Source organism: Ceratotherium simum, chromosome 10 (assembly GCF_057802395.1).
Source record: "Ceratotherium simum simum isolate JZ-2026a chromosome 10, ASM5780239v1, whole genome shotgun sequence".
Lineage (NCBI taxonomy): Eukaryota > Metazoa > Chordata > Mammalia > Perissodactyla > Rhinocerotidae > Ceratotherium > Ceratotherium simum.
Window position 1 is genome coordinate 65639953 of NC_141909.1, and position 21542 is coordinate 65661494.

A 21542-nucleotide genomic window follows, 5' to 3' on the forward strand; every position below is an offset into this window, starting at 1 on the left:
CTCTTTTACATCTTTGATAATGACTTCTAGAAATGTATTCATCCATTTTTAATAAGATTTCTTTACCTAGAGTAGTTCAGGAGAGAAAGCTTGTTATAAAATCATTGTATCTGTGCTTCTCACAAGATTTCCTGCCACAGCAGCCTTTTAGAACTCTGGTTCTCTGTCTACCAGAACTAGCTGCTTCCCTGTGGCTTCACCTGCCGTGACTGTCTCTCTCTCTCTGTCTCCCTCCCAGTACAGTGTGGTCTGTCATGAAGAGCATCCTTAGAAAGGATGGCCCCTTGGAGAAACTTCTACCATGAGACTCTCAGAGCACTTTAGCTTCGAGAGAGTACCAGGCTATTTCTTCTTCTTAGGCGGCTATGAACTGAGCCGATCGTTTTTGCCCCATCCGGGAGATCAAAAAGATGACCTAGGTAAATGTATTTGCAAGGACAGCAGGTGGGGTGATGGTGTCCGCTTCCCGATGGTGGGCTTGCTGCAGATTCTGTGCACTCTGCCCCACTTGAGGAGAGTCACCCTGGCGCACTGGGGAGTTTCTGGATCCCAGAGAGTAACATGGCCTAACAATTTCCTAGCACCTTCCTCTGGAGCTTGGCAATTTCCTCAGGACAGGGGCTGAAGCAGTTCATCCCGAACTTCTTTCCTGGAATAACATTTGTGAATTTCCTCTGGATCTGTTTTAGGGAAGGAAGAAATATATAAATTGCTTTTCCCCTGTGGGGAAATCACCAATAAGGGAGGAAATCACCTACAAAATCAGCTTGCAATAAGCTTGAAACTTGTTGTAATAGCAACCTTGAAAGTGTTTTGAGAGCAGTGAAAAAAGTGTAGTTCTTTCCTGGCTTTATCACTACTGTAGCTGCACTGGCATAACCGGCATTACCAACGTTTGGCTCACAAGAGTGCAATTGCACTTTTGCTCTTAAAGCACACTCCCTTCAGTGTTGGTGGGGACCTATTCTGAGGTTAGTCACGCTCCCAGGCTTAACTATCCCTGCATTAATAAGACAACTTTGGTTCTCATTGGTGAAGGAAGATTCAGGGCTGCAGGGCATTAAAATATTAAAATGCTTAGGAGAAAGCTGAAAGACTTGCCTTCGGGCTGTGTTTCACTGGCCTCTGTTCTCATTCACTCATGGTGAGGGGTTGCCCGATTTGCTGCTGGGGGCCTGCTGGGTTCTGGGGCCAGCCACTCTGGAGGATGGGGCAGGAGGGCCACTGAGTGCCCCACAATGACCAGCGGCTACGACCCTCACTAGGAGCTTCTTGTCCTGCAGCTTGATGAGGGGTGAGCCCAGACCTGCAAAGCGGAACCTTGTTCTCTTAGAGCTTTGAAGCAGTCTCCTCAGGGAACTGTGTTCTGCAGCATTTTTATTTGCACTTTCTACCTGTGGCCACTACTGTTTTGGCCTCTGGAAAATGTCACATCAGCTGTTCTTGAGACAGAATACTGTTTTGCTAATTTTCTTTTTCTAGGCCCTGTACTCTTTGATGGTAAGTGGCGGCATTGTGGTGGAGATCTGCCTCTGGCTTGCTGTATACCCAGTGGATGTGTGTAAAATCCAGAATTCAAGTTTTCTTTTCCCATGTGTCTGGGAAACAGGCGGGATTTCTCAGAACCTTTATAAGTGTTGTGAGGAAGTGAAGGTGAGTCTGGTCATTGCAGAAACAGAAGGAGGTGTGTATGGGTGACCTGGTCATTTCGCTGCTGGTCTTGTTGAGGTGGATCAGGTGGTCTCCTGATTGCTCTCCTCCCCGCCTCATATCCCTTTTCTGGTACTGTATATTAATCCACCTTTGTGGATGCCTGTTTCCAAACCCCTTTCTTGAGTTTACTTTCATTATTCTCAAGAATATTTAAAGTTCTTATTCTATACCCCTGGACCATTTGGTACCGCCTGTCAGGATTCTTTGATTCTAAATAGCCTGGAAGGGATTTTTAAAATCACGGGCTTTGTCTCACAAGGGAAGAGATGTTTTGAAGTTAGCACAACTTGTTTCACTTAATAGAGATATTAGCAGAAGATGATCTCTAAGAACCACAAAGGAACATAAAGAATAGATGACATTCTTTAATGCTAAGACTTCTGGAATTAGAAGCAGCTAAAGCGGGCCGGCCCGTGGCTTAGCGGTTAAGTGCAGGCGCTTGCTCTGCTACTGGCAGCCCGAGTTCCAGATCGGAGTGCGCACGGATGCCACGCGACTTCTCCGGCCATGCTGAGGCGTCCACATACAGCAACTTCAGAAGGATGTGCAGCTATGGCGATACAACTATCTACTGGGGCTTTGGGGAAATAAAAGGAGGAGGATTGGCCTTGGCTATAGATGTTAGCTCAGGAAGCCGGTCTTCCTCAGCAAAAAGTGGAGGATTAGCATGGATGTTTGCTCAGGGCTGATCTTCCTCACCAAAAAAAAAAAAAAAAAAAAAGCACTAAGCAACTTCTGAAGGTGATATGCTGTTAATATTTAGAGTTATGCAGGAGGATAAAAGATTTTCTAATTAATGTTTGTATAAAACCAGTTTTAGCCTACTAGTGAGTAAAGATCTGTCCCTCCAGCATCCACTATACATCTTAAAACTTGGGATGTGAACTTCTCTGCCTTGATTTTAAGAGAGAGAGCACGGTAACAGTTTGCAGAAACTGTTTAATTTGTATCCCAAATAGAGCACAGACATCTTGTATATTACTGAGGTAACCCCTCTTTAAATTTCCACCTTGCACTTTAGTTTTACAGTAGTCACACCTCCCTTATCTGACTAGTTCTGCATAACTACCTTGGGCAGTGCTGATACTAGAAACAGGTCTCTGACTTCAACACCAGTGCTCCTTCTGGCCCCATGCCTCGTGGTCCTCGCCCCAGGAGAAGCTGCAAAGCTGCTGCCCCTGTGGCCCTGTGGATGCCTTCTGTCGGCCCGTGTGAGGCCTCAGCTCTGCCCAATCCATGTACCAGGGGTTAACCAGGCGTGGAATTGGTATATGTTACCTAAGCATCAACCAGCTTTGCTGGGAGACCTAACGCTTGTCTTGTCTCCATTAGTCTGTTTAGTTCCGTTAGTCTGGGGAAACCTGGAAATAAGTCCTTCCATCACTTGTGGTTTTAGATGCTGTTGTCTGGATTTGGAAGTGTAAACATATCTACACTGTGCAGCTTAGTGGGGCATCTCCAAGGAGGAGTCTGAGTCTTTGATCACCTTTTATCTTCTAGGAATAACGGTCTTATATTCTGGCCTGAAACCTACCATGATCAAGCGTTCCCTGCCAGCAGGGCACTGTTTTGGCCCTACGAACACAGCAGGAGGTTAATGATGAGCCAGTTGGAAGCTCACTGAAGTGTTCTGGTGAACCTGGATCTGAGTGCAGGCATTCGAGGACTACGTTCATCTCAGGGTTTCCTGGAAGCACAGGACCAGTGTGGAAATACTTTTGATTTTGTGGGAATTTTGTTTTGTCTTCCCTTCTTCTGCTTTAAATCCTAAGCTTTATGGAAGGAGCCCTATTTTACATCATACGTTTCTGCTCATAATGGTACTGAAATAGGAAAGTTACTGCTCTTCTCCTTGGTGGGGCCTTGGGGTGAGCTGCTGGCCCTCTGTGCCCTAATCTGAAAGGCTGGATATAGTTATCACGAGGGCTTTTGCACGACCCTGTGTGTGTACACGCAGCCTGGACAGTTATGAGTTGTGAGTGAAGCACAACTTGGTTCCCTGTTTAACCTCAAATCTCACCAGAAAAACCCGGAGGTGTAACTGTGTTTCACAAAGATGGTTATAAGTGACGGCTTAACCCACTCTCTATGTAGGGTCTCTCTTAAAATCTGCTTAGCACCTGCACTATACTAAGTGGTTCAAGTTTTTAAAAAGTGTTCCTGTGGTTCTTGAAAACTAAAATATCCATCTAGATTTATAGAGGAGACTATACCTGCATACTGGTGTGGCTTCCCACGTTCTTGATTTAAGTTTCAGAGTGGGCATCCTGGGTTTCCCAAGATGCTCTACTGTTAAAATAGTGCCATTCATTTTCTAGGTGGGGTCATATTCCCCACTGTGATGCCTTAATAGGGCGTGGCCTAGAGCACAGGCCTTTGAGAGCCTTTACCTATGCCAACTTCCCTCCTCCTCTCCCCAAGAGCTTCCTCTCTGCTGGGCTTTAGGTTGAGGAAGGGGCTGAAGGGAGGGGCTGTGCTGCTGTGCTTTGGGAAGACCTTGTGGCTGACAACAGCCCTTAGCTTCTGTCTTGGTCCTGGCCTGGCTGGGATTCCAGAGTATTGTGTTGGACCATCTGTGGGCTATTGATCTACTTTGAGCTGCTCACTCATCGCCCCCACCAATTGGAAACCCATCCAGGAAGCTAGAGTGCCAAAGCCAAGAGAAGCCCTCGTCCCCCGTCTGGTGACTGAGTGACAGTGCTCATGGATGGAGTCCTCCCATCTCAGAACATGACACAATGTAGTGTCTGCACTCTACTGTGAGTACTGTCAGGGCTGAGCCATTCTGAAGTTGATCTCGGGATCCACACTCCGTGCCGTGCTTTTCCAGTGTTGGAGCTTTTACTTTTGGTACTGGCAGTCAGTGAATTTGAATGATGATCGTATATGGGGTGTTCTTTATAAAGCAATGAAACAAGAAGGGTGGTTTTGTGAAACTGTGCCGTATGTGTGTACTGACAACAACAGGAAACCCCGGTTCATCTGATGCCCAGACTTGGGGATGGGCAGCTGTTCTTTGGCACCTGGTGTGAGAGAGTCCTTCTTGTCACCGCTCAAGTCAGCCGCCTCATTCCGTGCTGCTCCTAGGCTGGCAAGGGTTCTCGCAATAAAGTGTGCTTAAGCAGCCCGTAAGGCTCAAAGCAAGCAGCCTGACAGTGTTACTAGTAGCCCATACATGTGTGCCTGTCCCTGTTGGCAGAATGTAGTTTTTCTACCTTACTTTTCTCTCCATACTTAAATGGTCAGTAGCTGCTGAGTGGTGCTTCATGTGAACAGTCCTGGCTTGAAGCAAAATAGAAGATGGGCCTGGCTTCCGCCCAGTGAAGGAGCTTCAGAGTCCGTGGTCCCACTGCCCGGTGCCTGTGGCTCGTCTGGGTGAGCCCTGTTGGCAGCAGACCTTAACTCACATACATGTCGTCCTTTAAAGATTGAACTAAATATCTTCAATAGAAGCAGTCTGAGGCCAGGAGGAGTGACTGGGAGTAAGCAGTGGAAACCTGAGTCAGGAGAATTTTTTTCATTCTATTTGCTTAATTCATGGTTCCCAGTATTTGGGTACAATTTGTACCATTTCAGATTTGTACTCCAGACAAAAATATAGTAACTGGAAATATTGTTTGAAAGAGCTTCTAGTGTTCTAGCATCATTAATTATTTACCTAGTATTTGAGTATATGATGAGTTGGTTTAAGCTACTTTACATCACGCTAAGAACCAACTGTCAGCAGCGTTGGAGGATGTTTAGTCATGTTTCCAGGTGGTGGTTTTATTGCAACAAGCACTGGTTTTGTCAGCAGGATTCCTGCTGTAGGAACAGTCTCACTGTAGGTAAATGGACAGAATGCACGTTCTGTATGTTCACTGCAGATACGGCACACGGCTCTCCAGGCTCACTCTCCCTCCCCCAGGCGGTGGGTGGCATGGGCTGGTGTGGCAGGGGGCCATTCTGTGTTTTAATATAGTTAAACTTCTCGCTATTAAGTTTGGCATACTTCTATTCCAGGTGAGTAAGTTCTGTTTAGAAAACAAGGATCATTATGAAATATTATGATGGAAGCTTCTCGCATTGGTCAAAGAATGATTCATGCTGGGTTCTAAGAAAGCAACACCAGGAGGCTATAAATAACTTCTCTTTGTAGGAGCAAAAGCAGAGTAGTGTGGCGACTCAGAATTGCCAGAAATTTTGATGCATCTGGAGGGTCAGGAAGAGACACCCCAGCTGTAATCTCCTGTATTTCAAAAGCAAGGTTCTTAAAAACTGGAGTTTCCTTCCTTGTTATTGCCAGTATTGAGAAAGATAACTGGCTGTTGAAGAGTGAGATCTAACTGTTTTTCCCCTTCACCTAAGCCGCCACCTCATCCGCCCTCCGTGGATTACTGCTGCAGGAATTTTAGAGGAAACTGTACAACCTGTTCTGCCACAACACGTTTCTGTCACACAAATGACGGACTAATGTAATCATGATATGGAAGGAACCTGACAGCATGTTCCTCCACGATCTTTTTGCTCCAAGGGGAGCCAGATTAGGGAGTAGAATGATGACTTTGTCAGAAAAAGCAGAAAGCCGTCAGCCAGGCTCCTGCACTGGCAGCTGGGGCCCTTTGTGGGTTATGTTGAGGGGAAAGAAGAGCACCACAACCAGGCAGCCTGCCAGGGTTGCGTGGCCTTCTGTGCCACCATGATGCCCAGTAGCTCAGAGCTCTACTTCCATCTGTGCCACTTTGCCACCCACCAGCCCTTCTCTCAAGTATGGCTCTAGTTCCCCTTTAAAACCACACCTACTGTGGTAACTGCCAGATAGCCTGAGCTGCCAGCCTGGGTGGTTAGTGGTTCGTGTGCTGGTTACAAAGTTGCTTAGTTGGCGTGGTCTGCCCCGAACCCTGTTTTTCCCCCACAAACCATTTTTTTTAGCGTGTGCTTGTGGGCGAGTCACGAGGTTTTCAGGAACGAGGACACTGTTTCAGCAGAGGCACTGGTTCTTCTTAGTTGCTACCTCTCATTTCCTGATAAATTCAACTTGGTCTAGACTTGCCAATAAAAGGAAAATCACTCAAGGATAATTGAGATAAAGCCACAATAGAACTGTTTTCAAGGACGATTACGACCATGAGGTATAGTGGCAGTGAAGGTGCTTAGAATAAAGTGGCTGCCAGTACCAAAGAGAAGATGACTCCCCGTGGACACAGGACTAACCCGTGTTCACGACGATGAGGTGACCTTCCCTCACAGAGCTCCACAAGCCCGGTGAGGCTGGTGAGTGAGGGGGTGGATTTTAAAATAATAAATCTAGATTTCTCTAGGCAAATGTTTCCTGTGACTTCACCTGTGATGTTACACAAAACCAAAAGTTACCGAGGAGTCTTGATCCCTCACGTTTACAAGGCTCAGCCTCCCCCGCGCCTGTGCCTGTGGAGGCAGAGGTGGCGCAGCACTGCCTTTCGGGGCAGTGCTTGGAGCAGGACAGAGCATGTGTGGGGGGGACTGCTTGTGCAAACATTTCTCTGGGTGTGCAACAGTCTTTGCTGCCAATCTGATGTTTGTTAACAGATGGTTTGTAAATCAAGTGGAGGAAGAAAATAGCAAGTACCTTTCTAATAGATCTGAAATTACAAATGTGAAACAAAGCAGGGAATAAATACTTGTCCAAAAATATATAAGGATATGAAATAAACCCACAGTATTGGGGGGAATCGCAATTTTTAAATATCTCAGTTGTGATATGCAAGTTTTATTATTTCCAAGTTCTTAAAAGTGATAACTTTTAATGTTCCTGTTCGTGCCATGGAGTGGATCCTGACTCCTAGCGTCCGGTGTACAGCAAAGCAGAATTCCCTGCTGGGTCTTTTTGCGTGGTCCTCTCACCTTCCTGGGCTTATCAGACAGTGCTCCGCTGCTATTCACAGGGTTTTCATGGCCAATTTTTTTTGCAAGTGGGTGGCCAGGTCCCTCCTCGTAGTCTGTCTTACTCTGGAAGCTCTGCTGAAACCTGTCCACCATGGGTGACCCTGCTGGTATTTGAAATACCGGTGGCACAACTTGCAGCATCACAGCAACACGCAGCCGCCACAGTATGACAACCGACACAGGCGGATGGTGTGGTTCCCTGACCGGGAAACGAACCCGGGCCGCAGTGGTGAGCACACCGAATCTTAACCACGAGACCACCAGGGCTGGCGAATGTTCCTATGCACCGTGTTCCAGGTTTGTCTCAACACGGATGAGAACTGTGTGTGAGGCATACTCCGAAGAAGAAGAAAAAATTGCCACTGACATTTTATCTTTTATATATTTAATAGATTTCTTAAGACCATGTTTACATATATTTAAATGTATATCGAGAAGGATATAGGTTTATAAGCTCTGTAAACATGTAGCAGGGATTTGGGAAGAATTGATCTGTTCTGGAAGGGCTCCTGTGTCTAGACGTCAGTTATGACTTCATCAGCTATGACTTCATCAAAATATAGCTCAACTGCAAAATCTGCCTGGTAAATTTTCCATGTTTTTTTGTTGTGGGGATTATCTACTTCGGTTCTTGAAAGATGAAGCCTAGAATAGAAAAAAAATCATTACATTTTATTTTAGGGCTGAGAGAAAAGCCGTGCAGCAGGGCACCCTCGTTTGAGCTTTCAGACAGACTTGCCATGACTAGTCTCAGCCCTTTTCTGTATCTGACATTTCTCAGAGCCAACTCTCCCACTTTCTCTAGTGAGACGCAAAATATCTTCATCCTCAGTAACAACATGTCACTGATTCTTTTAACATTGGCTTTAATGGAGTTGATGACATCTGGGTTTAATAAAATAAATTTCTATGTGACAGAAATCAGCCAGAGAGACTAGATGTGTATTAAAACCCAGTAGTAAAATACTGAGTGTCTTTTAAATGATAAAGTTGGCATTTTCAGCCAATTAAGAATCTTGTAACTAATAAAAGCAGCTTTCCCAAGTAGTATGGAAATTTAAATGTTAAATCTTTAGAAACATAAAAGTGAGAACAATCATCTAGTTTGTTGCCTCTCCAGTATGAATGTGGTGTTTTAAAGGAGACAAGCATGTTCCTAGCAAGAACCACTCTTGAGGAGGAGCATCAAGTGAAGTTCTACCCAGATGTCCATTTGAGGGACTTTGCTGGTGTTAAGAGTCCAAGTTTATTGTTTGCAACCATCTAGGGTTAAAATTCGTAACAATTTTCCATCAAATCCAAAGTTCACTCTATCAAAATCCATTAAATGTGTGTGTGTTATAAGTGTGTAGGCCAGATGTTCAATTGACTGTTGCCTTACTGGGCTTGAGGTGTGATTAAATGCAGTTCAGATGTGAAGAAAAGGCTAGGCTTGTATGTAGTGTAGAACTATCAATTCATGCCACATACGATCACAACCATTTCTTCAAAACTCACCTGCACAATCTTTTGAATATTATTTTTCCTTTTGTATTGGATGGCATGGCGATACCAATAATCTCAAATTTTTAGCACCACAGAACAAATACTCCTTAAAGTGGAGAACTTAGAGACTCAGGAATGAGTTTTTGGATATGGTAGAATGTGCTTTGGAATAATCTTCAAATAAATTAACAATTACTTTAAAAAAGGTTTCCCAATTTAGTTATTAGAAAATCATTTTTAAATGGGAGACTTCTTTTACCTGTCTTCATTGATACTTATTGTGTCTTATAATTTCTGCCACTGATATAGATGTGTCAATCAGCTTTTAAACTAGCTGAAGCCTCCCTAGATGACGCCTTACTTTGGGACAGAATGTGGTGGTGGCCGGTCATCAGTAAATCAACACATACTGAGGACCTGCCATAGTCAAGGTACTGAGCAGACTCCTATTAAACTTCCATGGGAGGGATTTATTACCACACTCGGGATCTGATTATAATACGTTTTAACGTATAACGCAGTCCTATGGTATAGACCTTGAGGATAATGCAACAGTGGGTCTCAAGAAGAGCCATATTTTTAAATAACCAGATTAAGATGAGTAAGGCAGTGAAGAGTGGTGTGCTTGAGGATTTTTGGTTTCTATAAATTGAGCTTATGGCAATCAGCAAAAGACTTGCCATTACACCTTACACAGACATTGAACATTGAACTGTTTCTACTGGGTTATATCATAGCCATACCTGTTATTTTTTATAAAAGATGTATGAAACCAGAAGTAAAAGGGACACTTGTCGTAATAGTTAGGAATATGCTGAAAAGACATGGTTAAAAAAAAGGTTATTTTTCATACTAAAATTGATACCAAGAACTAATCATTCCAAAGGGATTAAAATTCCTTTATTCATTTATATATTTACCAAACAATTGTAGCCATTAAATATGCAGCACTTACAGTCTATAACGTTATACTCAAGACACAAAGAAGGCTTTAAGAGACTGCTGTTCCTTTCTCTTGCTGTTTCTACCAAAATTTTCAAGGAAATCTATTTTTCTATGATATTTATAAATTGAGGCACTGGTCTTTTAATCTGGTTTAGATAGTGCTAAACAGAATCTACTAAGGATCTATGCTTATTTATGCCCAAATATACCCATTTCTACAAGGAGCTGCTGCATTGGATAATTAACCGTCATTCTTGATGATAGAAATACCTAAATTTTCTGAAAGTGCGCTCATCTCATGGCCCTTAAAAATCACAAAGGCCAGGTATTACCAATGTCACCTGGGCCAGTGCCCTTACACCAGTGTGTCTGCTTAGAGACCACTGACGGAGAATACAGACTGTTCCTTATTCAAGGGTAACCATTCCAATGTGGGAACTATCCAGGTCAGTTGCTTCAACACATTTACCACTTCATTACTTAACAGATTCTCCCCCAGCAGCAGATGAAGGAAGGCACAGAAAAAATAAGTTTTAAATTGATCAGCGTATTTACTTGTTGGCATTTCTGTTTGGTGATTTAATAGGAATATGAATTGAAACTATTGAGGCTTAGAAATTTATGTACAGAATAATACTTATACATTTTATGACTCGTCAATATAAATTATACTCATATTCAGAGTAATGACAGTGGCAGATATTCAGTTTTTCAGTAAATATTGGATTAAAAATACTATTTATAATGTATTATAAATTAATTCAGAGGAAAGTAAAATCTCCCTCCTGGTAAAGTATTTTGTAAATTATGGGGAGCAATGTGTTTTCCTAATACAAAACAAAAACATGATCACTGCTATACAGTAAAACATACCTTTGTTGTTTTAACATCTTGGTTTCTGTATTTTTTCTTATTTGGAAGTTAATCCATGCAAGTTGTATAGAATTCAGAAAAAATAAATGAGCAAAAGAATTTTTAAATTACATATGCTCTTCTTTTAAAACAACTTTACAGATGTGACTTGTTGCTTTTCTTTTCTCCCCTCCCTGGCTAGGGGTTGACATCTCCTATCCTCTCCCTGTTGGGAATTGTAGCAAAGGAAATCCCAAACCAGCATCATTTAGAAGACCAGACAAGAATAAAGGCATAGGCTGTTTCTTGATTACTCACCGGAGAGAAAAATTTCACTTTGACATCCTCATAGAGAGGTGGACAGTCAAACAGAGTAATTATTACTTTGTTTTCTCTGACTTCATGATCTACCTGTGAATGAATACATGGAATTCAGAACTATACACCTAGCTAATAAGGAGATAATAAGTGTAACAGTGAAGTTCATGTTCACTTATTGAGGCTTCCTGTATTTATCAAGTACTCTTGGTCTCATGGCCCAATCACTATATGTATAAATAAATGTTAATCATTATTTCTATAAAGTTGCAATACTGTTGTTTACAGTTGTAAAAGGCCCACTTGTTTGAGGGTTATCGTAGGGCACTATTGAAAAGCAAGTATTCAATTTTCTATTAGAGTTTAAGTAAACTTGACTGTTGAATGTGTGTCACCCGATTTTCATATATTAGGAATACCCTAAGAAGCTCAATTTTAAAGCTGACATTCACATTCAAAAAGCAATGCATAATTGCTCACGTTTTATCAAAAATGTGATTGCTGATGGGATCATAGGCCTCGTCCAGAGCAGACTACTGACTGGACTGACCAAAGACATGCCATGTTTCTGGAATGAGCGACTTTGAAGCTATACTGAATATTTCTGTTACTGGTTCACCCATGTATAGTAGTGGCATCCACAGTGAGAAAGGTCTATGCTAGACCCTGTGAAAATACAAAGGTGCAGACTCAGTTGATGCTTCAGGGAGCTACACACATAAGGAACAAAGTAGAATGGCATATAATTACGTGTCAAGCTGTATGATGAAGTCTGAGTGTGCCGTTGTGTGCTTTGCGGGAGGTTAGCTGGAGGTATAGAATGAGAGAGCCTCACTAAGGAGGCAGAAATTGAGTTGGGCGTGGAAGGACGTGTATAAATGAAGAAGAGCATTGAAAAGATAATCCAGTTCAGGCAGGGGGCAGTTGGGGGTGGGGGGCAGGGGCACAAAGGGGAAGGGGGAGGAAAGACCAGCAAAAACAGGAATCAGAAATTAGTGTTGTGTTCCAAAGGCCAGAGGGGACGCAGTCTACCTGGAATGGAGCCTGCAGGTCAGGTTACTGATGGAATAAGCTCATGTCTGATCGGGCTGGATCTCGAGAGTTCAAGAGGTGGGGAAATAAGAACAAAGTTGTTGAAGAATATGGTGGGGCATTTCCTCTATGACAAAGTGGCCTGATAATTATCACATATAACATTTATTTAGTGATTAATAGCTCACAGAGCAACGTCACATATATTATGTGATTTAATCCTTGCCACACTTGAGATGTAATCTTGATTTTATAGATAAGAATACTGAGCCACAAAGATACTAACTGGCTTTGACCACGGGCACACAGTGTGTCGTCTCCTCTACCTATAGCTTTTCACCAGGAGAGCAGTATTTCAGGATGCACATTGCAGGACTCCTTATACTGCATTGTATAAGGAGAAGGAAAAGGTAAGGAGATGGTTGTAGAAATCTAGGCATGAGCAAATGAGGTCCTGGACTAGGTAGTGGCAATGGGAACAGAAAAGAAGGGAGTGAGTGAAGAGAGATTTCAAAGGTATAATCAGCAGGAATTGGTGACCAACCGAATATAGAGGGCCAAGGCAAAGAGAGAATCCAAGATAATACCAAATGTGAAGGCCTGAGTGAGAGAATGCTGGTGCCGTTTGCAGAAGCAGAGGAAAAGCTCATTTGATAAATATGGATTGACAAGTGTGTCTGAATTGTTGGGGCAGAGACTGTCCCTGTTGTAGCTCCGGTGTCTATCACACAGTGGGTGCTCTAAATATGTGTTGAGTGAATGAAAGAAAAAAGTAGAGTTTAAAGCAGGGGGATGGATGAGCAGAACCAGTAACAGAATATGCATAGAGATGGGAACAGCAAGCCAAGGGTCAGGCCTGGGTGAGTGCCCTCATGTAGGGGGCCAAAAAGAAGGGAAAGGAATGGTGTTGGAGAGGTAGTAGTAGAACTAGAGACAAAAGCCTGAGAGAGAATTTTAAAAGTTAATTTTTCTTAGACCCACGAAGGAAGCTTTCTTATTGCTTCAGAGAAGGTCTGGAGTCTTAGGCATTGCTTTACGTAACAAAACATTGAGTATCAGGTCCTATTGCTTTGGGTAGAGATTCCTCCGCAATCCAGACACTCGTGCACTGTTTCTCACAGTGCAGTCCCATGGGACATCTGGGTTAGAATCACTTGGGACATTGCTAAGTCTAGAGATTCCTGGGCCCCATTCCAGATTTCCTGAATCATACTTTTGGGGTACAACCTAGGAATCTGCATCTTACAAGCTCTTAGGTGATTTTCTCGCACACTACAATTTCAGAATCAGCGCCATACAATAAAATGACGAAGAAGAAGAGTATATGGCTAAAAATGACCAGATACGTGAATTTAAAACTCTGATGGATTCCTGGGAGCATGCTTGGCATTTATGGAAAAGTGAAAGGCAATGCAACACTCTGAACTGAAAATATGTTCTGGAAAATGCCCTGAAAAAACTGTTTTGCACAATGAGTTTAATTTACCTCTGACTAGGGACACCCAGTTGGATGGTAATCAGAAAGCAACCTGGGGCCGGCCCCGTGGCTTAGCGGTTAGGTGCGCGCACTCCGCTGCTGGCGGCCTGGGTTTGGATCCCGGGCGCGCACCAACGCACCGCTTCTCCGGCCATGCTGAGGCCGCGTCCCACATACAGCAACTAGAAGGATGTGCAGCTATGACATACAACTACCTACTGGAGCTTTGGGGGAAAAAATTGGAGGAGGATTGGCAATAGATGTTAGCTCAGAGCCAGTCTTAGCAAAAAGAGGAGGAATAGCATGGATGTTAGCTCAGGGCTGATCTTCCTCACAAAAAAAAGAAAGCAACCTGGCCTGTCTTTGTGGTGAGCAACGGTTTGGGAAGGTCAACATGCTGATTTGACATTGAGACTGAGACAAACACCAGAATTTTCAGTTCATGTGCTTTCTCTTACCTTGCAGTTTATGTGAGCAGTAGAGACAAAGACAATCCTTCGCTCCATTGTTATTTGTACTTTTAGATCATTTCCATTGCCATTTCCAACACCTGAATGAAATGAAAAAGTTAGGCTGGTTAGAGCAAAGACCAAAATGTCTCACCAATTAACATTATGGATCAAAAAGACAAAAGATTATCCCAGCTAACAGCATGTCAATACTGAAACATTTGGGACTGCATCGATTTTGTCTTTGAAAGACAAGACTTCAAGCCCAATTCTGTCTCCTAAAGCAGAATTTAGAAGGCTGGAGAAAAAAAGAGACATATAGTTCAGCTTCTAAGACTTAGAATCTCATCGTTTCATCTTTCTAGGAAAAAAATTAGGAAAGGTGACTTTGCAACCTTCCTTGTTAACATGTTGCTTGCTTCAGACTTCTAATCATGATGTTTCTTAACAACAGTGTAAGTTCCTCTTGCCCTAGTTTAAGTCCAGTTCCTAGCACAGCCTCTATGAAAATATAGGATAGCTGTATCCAAACATTCCTGCTGTGGTCAGTGTATATTTACAGACAAATGGTTTCTTGCCCCTTTTGCAATTCCAATGACCCACTTCCTTTAGCATTTCCTCAAAGGGCTGGATTCTCAAAGCTCCAATTAATTTTTATTGCTTTCCTTTCAACCCTGCATATTTCATTTAACTATGCACAGAATTAGGGCCGGCCCCGTGGCTTAGCGGTTAAGTGCCCGCGCTCCGCTACTGGAGGCCCGGGTTCGGATCCTGGGCGCACACCGACGCACCGCTTCTCCGGCCATGCTGAGGCCGCGTCCCACATACAGCAACTAGAAGGATGTCCACCTATGACATACAACTATCTACTGGGGCTTTGTGGGGGAAAAAAGGAGGATTGGCAACAGATGTTAGCTCAGAGCTGATCTTCCTCACAAAAAGAAAAAAATATGCACAGAATTAAAGATACAAAACTAAAACATATACTTAAATAAAGTCATACACTAATCATTCTTGATTGTTCGTCTCATACTACGTTTGTGTTGTTTTCACTAACCCCATATTATTAATTTGTCATCAGGAATCAGGGTTTCTTTGTCTCAGCTCCCTCTGTCCTGTTCCAGCTGCAGAACTTCTTCCTACTGAAGTCTACCAGAGATCAGTAAAATGCAGAACTAAACTAAGTCAAATGCTGATCATGACAAGAAAAGGACATTGATTTATAAGCTGAAATCAATTCTCACACATTTTAAATTTTTAAAATAATTGAAGTACATTTACATGATTTAAAGATAAAAGGTAAAACAGATGAAGTGAAAACTCTCCGTCTCACCCATCCTCCACCTGTTTAGTTCTCCAGCCCCAAATAGATAACCACTATTATTAGTTTCTTGCTTTTTATGCATATATAATCAAATATGAACATACATTCTCCCAGAGGTTTTTATATATGTGTGCACACACAAATATGAATACATATTATTCCCCCCTTCTGTTTTACAGAAATTGTTGCATACCATAGCACTGTCCTATATCTTGCATTTTTTTAACACATGTCAAAAATTTTATTTAACTCATTAATAGGAACCAGTAAAATGCTACAGCTGGTTCAAAGTACTGCACACTTAGAGGCAGATAAGGAAGGACGAATTTATAAACAGATACAAAATTGGTCAATACTCAATTGCATTCCACTGGACACAACTAATTTGCATTTCTATGTACAAAACATTTGCATTATCATCAGTTTTCTACAACTTAGAGAGTTGTAAAATAGCTTAAAGACAGTGAGAGGTGGAGATAACCCTGGAAGGGTGCAATAGACAAGATACTGTTTCAAAGTCTTTCACACTTTTTCCTGACAGTCTCCCCATCCTTTTTCTGTTGTGATCAGAACAATCTCAAAGGAAGATTAATCTTGTTCCAAAAGAAGGCTGGTGTCAGTAGGTTTGGCCTGATTATCCACATGAGTGCAGCAAGAATTTTAACTTCCCGCAGAGGCCTTCTTCAGTTGGCCCTGCAAGCCTAGACTCACACTGTACTGAACAGCTGCTAAGGTCCCAACTTTCTACCGGGAAGCCTTCATGAGGATCTCAAAATTGACACTTACAATCCTCCATTTTATGTTAGTCCAAGACTAGGAAACCAAATCTATGGTATTCTCCACCAGTTTTCACCTGTAGTACTTATAAATTTGGGTTAGTTCCCCTGTTCTCCATCTCTGCACCTTATATTTTTATTGAACAATGTCTCCACAGACATTGAATTAAATAAAATTCAAAATATTAAGAGAGAAGTCACAGTCTTGGGATATAATATCAGACTGGGACAATATATGAAATTCTAGAACTCACTAAAAACACTTCTAAGCTTAGAATTTTGAGAAACGATTCCTATTCTCACTGTACACATCAGAGAAATGCATTAAAACTCCATTAGACTCGGGGCTGGCCCCATGGCTTAGTGGTTAAGTGTGCGTGCTCCGCGACTGGTGGCCCGGGTTCGGATCCCGGGTGTGCACCAACGCACTGCTTCTCCGGCCATGCTGAGGCCACGTCCCACATACAGCAACTAGAAGGATGTGCAGCTATGACATACAACTATCTACTGGGGCTTTAGGGGAAAAAAAAAAGGAGGAGGATTGGCAATAGATGTTAGCTCAGAGCCGGTCTTCCTCAGCAAAAAGAGGAGGATTAGCATGGATGTTAGCTCAGGGCTGATCTTCCTCAAAAAAAAAAAAAAAAAAACAACTCCATTAGACTAAATGCCTGTCTGCCTGTATGGAATAGTTTACTACTCACAGAGGTTTGTACAGATACTGTTATCCCCAATGTTAACAAAGAAGAGACTGGGGCAGAGTGTACACTCAGGTACAATACAGGCTCTCACGCCATCCAGATGGTTTATAGTTGGCTTTAAATTCCTTAGAGGAAGAAACTGCTCCAACAGCCAACTGTGCTGCCTCTCACACTGTAGAATAAGGCAGTCCAGCAGGCTGGTGGGTGGGGCCCACTAAGGGTGGAAAGGAAGGGGAGCAAGGTGACGCTGACCCCTAACTTCTACCAGGCAGCCTCCTGCTAGAACAGGCTGTGCTTCTAGGCTCTGCCTGCACAATGCTTGCTTGAAAATTTAGACCCAAATTTCCCGCAGAAACAATGCTACTGGGTTGAAGTTTGTTTTCAGAAGCCAGAAACCTATGTAATCTGTTTGTGGTAATCCACTAAAATTCCTCACCATCAACAAGAGGTGGTGGTGATATGGGTGTATGTGTGTGTGTGTGTGTGGAGGGGGCATGTAAGTAATTTGAAAAAAGCATTTTATATTTTAACTAACAATAATTTATTTTTTTGACTATGCAGTTTATATTAAAAGATTCTTTCATTTCTGAATAATTGGACGAAATGTTAAAAAAGTATACATCTAGATCTTATTTTGGGTGACTCCTCAGAAGGCTATAAACACTGTGCTGTCTGGGCAGATACCAATGCTCTGGCACCATTCCACCCAGGAGAGGTCCCGCACTCAGCACATCCTCATGGTCCACAATCTGGCTGGTGCTTTAGGGATCAGAAGCATCGCCCCTGCTGCACCTCTGGCAGTGAGAGTGAGGCCCCATCCCCTCCCTGCAGAGAAATCCCTTCTTTCCCACCTCCCCGAGGGTGAGCTGTGCAGGAAAGAGAGGTGAGTGAGAGAGAAATAGAGACACGGGACTTGAGGCCAGTTCCTCTCCCCTCCCTCCTTTCTTTTCTTTCTCAGGTCCCAGAGATGGACGATCTGACCAATTTTCCTGCCTCCCTGGGCGGTGGTAGATCCCAGTCTCTCTCCATCATTCCAGAAGCAGGCAAACATCAGCTCTTTTGAAGTTTATAAAGATTTTTACTCCTGGTAATAATTGCTAACAGGGGGCTGAAAGGCACCCCACAGAGCTCAGGTTTCTCTCAACCCTTTCCATGTTCACGTAGATTCAGGTAGGGAAGACCTAAGCGCTGTGCCCGCAAGAAGCATTCCTTGACCCCCAGGACGGGCAGGGCCCAGCCTCTGTGTGCTCCCAACACTGTGGTCAGCTCTTTGTCTATGTACTCACTCCTCTCCTCTGCTTACCACCCAGGGACTCCTTCAGGGCAGAGAAACACTAGCATGGGGCTGGCCCAAAGCAGATATTCGGTAGTTATTTGTAAAAGGGATATGTGGCAACAAAATTCATTTGCTGTTTGGGTATTTAAGACATCCTGATGGAGTTGCTAGGGGTGAGGGAGCTACAGGTGGAGGACGGAGGGGAAAGGGAGAGACCAGGGTGATGAGAAAAAAAGAGTCTCTGAAAGGAGTAGGTGAGAAGATGGTAGGGATGCCCCTGCCAAGACGATCCCCAAACTAGAGGTGGGTGAGAGAGAGGTGGTCTCCAGGGCTCACGGGCCCTTCCTCTTCTGCATCAGAGGTTCCACTCTGAAAAGTCCACCTGGGCTGAGGCCAGAGGAGCAACGGGAACAGGAGAAAAAGGAAATGGATGGACCCCTCAAACTGGTGACGGGAGAGGAAAGGAGAGGACATCTAAGGGTTGGTAATATGGCCACAGCACTGCTGGGCCAATGGGAAATTCCAGAGGGAGGGGTTCATGTGTGAGGATACATAAAAAGACAGCCGTGAGTTGGGACCGTCTGTATATAACTATGAGGAGAACCCTCCTGAATAGTAAGAACACCGGCCCTCCTGCCCAATTCTCAAATTATACGTAAAGCACTTACCACGAATTGAATAAATAACAATTTTTTTTATCTTGACGATTTTCCTTGGAGGAAGATTCAAATTGTAGATATTTTTCACATCTGCAAAATATCCAACATATCTACTCTGCAAAACAACAGAAGCCTCAGTTTAAGTGGAGATGAAAAGCCTAAAGTCAGCATTCCTGATTTATTTTTTATATAGAACTTGTTAAGGAGAGGAATTAATTAAGGAAACATTTATTGGATGCCATTATATGACTAGGCATTTTTATATATGTTGCCTCACGACTGAATATCAACCTTAGAAAAGATACTGAATGAAGAATGAAGTGCTGTGGGGAAGTAACAAGAGAGGAGCCAGGTGTTGCTTACAGGCTGCTATGACTGAGAGGTCAACTAACCAGAACCAACAAACCAGCTGCAACAACATCACCACGAGATGCAGCTAACTGCAACTGTGCAAAAGGTCGATCCGAGGGTAGAAGCTTAGCTGTGACTGAGTTAAAGGAAGGTTTGTGGTTTGCTGGAGAGCAGCCTCCTAAGCATGAGCGAACTGCAGACCTGAACACTCGAGAGGAAGATCTCTCCAGGACAGTAGTCGATACATATTCTTCTCTCGTCCCTGCCAGCCGAGTTCCTTCATCTTCCATTTCCCCAATTCTATTTTTGCAAGGAAGCCCTGTCCTTTCAGTCTAGCTCTTCTCCTATGGCAAGCTGCTCAGAAGGGCTCTCCTTGAATCTTTCTTTAAGAAGTTGAAGAGTTCTGGTACCGAATCAACTGGACTTAAAAGTGCACAGACTCTTCTGCAGCCAAGGGGAATTGTTAATCCAATTAACTGCCATACTTTCCATTGGAAAGGGCCAGTCAAGGGAAAGGCTCCTGCAATTTCTTAACTCAGGGGTGGAGGAAATGTAGTCTGTAGAATGGCCCACAATGCAGCGTCAGAATGTGATGGTATCTGAGAATTACCTCCCCACATGGAGGGAACTCTGTCCCGGGGCCTTGCCAACACAGCTGGCAAACCTGAGGCCGAGTCCTTGTATTGGTCTCCCAGTGAATCAGAAAAGATTCAGTTGTAGCCTAGGGAGTGCTGGTTCTGGACCAAAGTCAGAGAAACTGTGCATGACTACAGAAGAAATGGGGAAGGGAAGCTGTACAGGGGAGGCCCTGAAGAAGTTACATCTAACGTCCCCTTGGCTTCTGCCACTAGATTCTCGACTTCCCGCTAGAGGTGGTCACCCACCACGGCCCTCAAGCTGCTCTTACTCCCACTCTTCCTCCTCCTTCAGCCTAAAACAACAGGGGCTTGTAACACAAGTTAATAAAGCCAGCATCCACTTAGTAAGCACTCACTACAAACAAAGCAGATACTATGAGAGGCGCTTTGGGATGCCAAGGGTGGAAAGGTGGGTAAGACATGGGCCTTGTCTGCAAAAGGGGTAGAGAAGTCACTGCTTCACATGGCTAGAGAATAATGTAAAGTCACTTAGTCCCTAAAAGAAACACAAAGGGCTACAAGAACTGAAAAAGAAAGCGACTGCTTCAGGCTGGGAAGAGAAAAGGACCCCAGAGAAAGGGGCCCACAGGAGCAATAGCATGTGGGTACAAAGTGGTGACAGGCTGAGAAACAGGAAACGGTCCAAGTGTGTTAAAGCGTGGACATGTGAATGCACACTGTGGAAGAGGCGTTTGGAAAAATCAAATACCAGAAGACCTCGAGGGTCTGATTAAAACATTTATACTTGTGTACAACTAGGATACACAACTATGCACTGGGGCTTTGGGAGAAAAAAAAAAGAACTCTGTGTTAAGAAGGCTGAAAGACAGGCAATCAATCAACTGTCAAAAGATTTAAGGGCAGTGTAAGCTTCAGGAAGTTTAAAAAAAGAAAAAATTTTATATTTGTTCCCATTGGCAGTGGGGAGCCATTACGGATTTCGAACATGGAAATGGCATGATCAGAGCTGGGTTTCAGTAGGTTCATGTATTACTTTTAGCCAACGGCTTATTACTAGCTTTTTTTTTCTCTTTTTTTTGCTTGGGTGTGGCAGAAAAGGATCAGTGGATAAGGCTGAGTTCTTTTGCCCCAAACTCAAGGTCTAGAGCCAGCAGTTACAGACTAAGGCCAAGGTTACCTATTGAGCTTCCATCACTTCATTCAAAGAAAACTTTCATTTGCAGCCACATCCACATCTACTTAAGAATTCCCAACCAACTCTCACTTTGGTTGGAGGGCAATATAGAAAAGGCAAAATAGATGAGATGCTGTGCACAGGATGGGAAATAATGGGCTTCAGAGTCTGACAGATCTGGATTTGAGTTGTTGGTTCAAAAAATTTATTTCCCTGAACTTCAATGTCCCAATCTGTAAAATGGGAATCATGATGGTGCCCACTCATGGAGTTATTGAGAGTATTAAATGAGATAATGAATGTAAAGCCCTTAGCATGGTTCCACAAAGTCTAGTATATTTAAACTCTATAGGATAAATGTCCTGGTTTCTGCAATAAACAAATTTCAAGGAATAAAAAGAGAGGTGGGAAACCTATAAACTAAAAGACACTTAAGAGACAAAGCAACCCAATGAAATGTGTAGTCCTTCTTTGGACCCTGATTGAAATAAACTAAATTAAAAAAAATAT

General features: G+C 43.3%; 2 protein-coding genes across 2 annotated transcripts in view; both read right to left on the minus strand.

Moving 5' to 3' along the window:
- Positions 1-635, minus strand: part of LOC147916155 (phosphatidylinositol 3,4,5-trisphosphate 3-phosphatase TPTE2-like) — a 44502-nt gene extending 43867 nt beyond the window's left edge. The window contains 1 exon segment of the mRNA XM_087435773.1: positions 585-635. Within this exon segment, the coding sequence (XP_087291899.1) occupies positions 585-635 (51 nt within the window).
- Positions 636-8099: 7464 nt separating this feature from the next.
- The window catches only part of LOC147916156 (phosphatidylinositol 3,4,5-trisphosphate 3-phosphatase TPTE2-like), a 45087-nt gene continuing 31644 nt past the window's right edge, over positions 8100-21542 (minus strand). Inside the window, exons 12-16 of the mRNA XM_087436162.1 lie at positions 18918-19023; positions 14185-14276; positions 11218-11310; positions 9846-9916; positions 8100-8262 (exon numbers count right to left, since the gene is read on the minus strand). Coding sequence (XP_087292288.1) covers positions 8133-8262; positions 9846-9916; positions 11218-11310; positions 14185-14276; positions 18918-19023 — 492 coding nt within the window. The 3' untranslated portion in view covers positions 8100-8132. The remainder of the gene's footprint in view (positions 8263-9845; positions 9917-11217; positions 11311-14184; positions 14277-18917; positions 19024-21542) is intronic.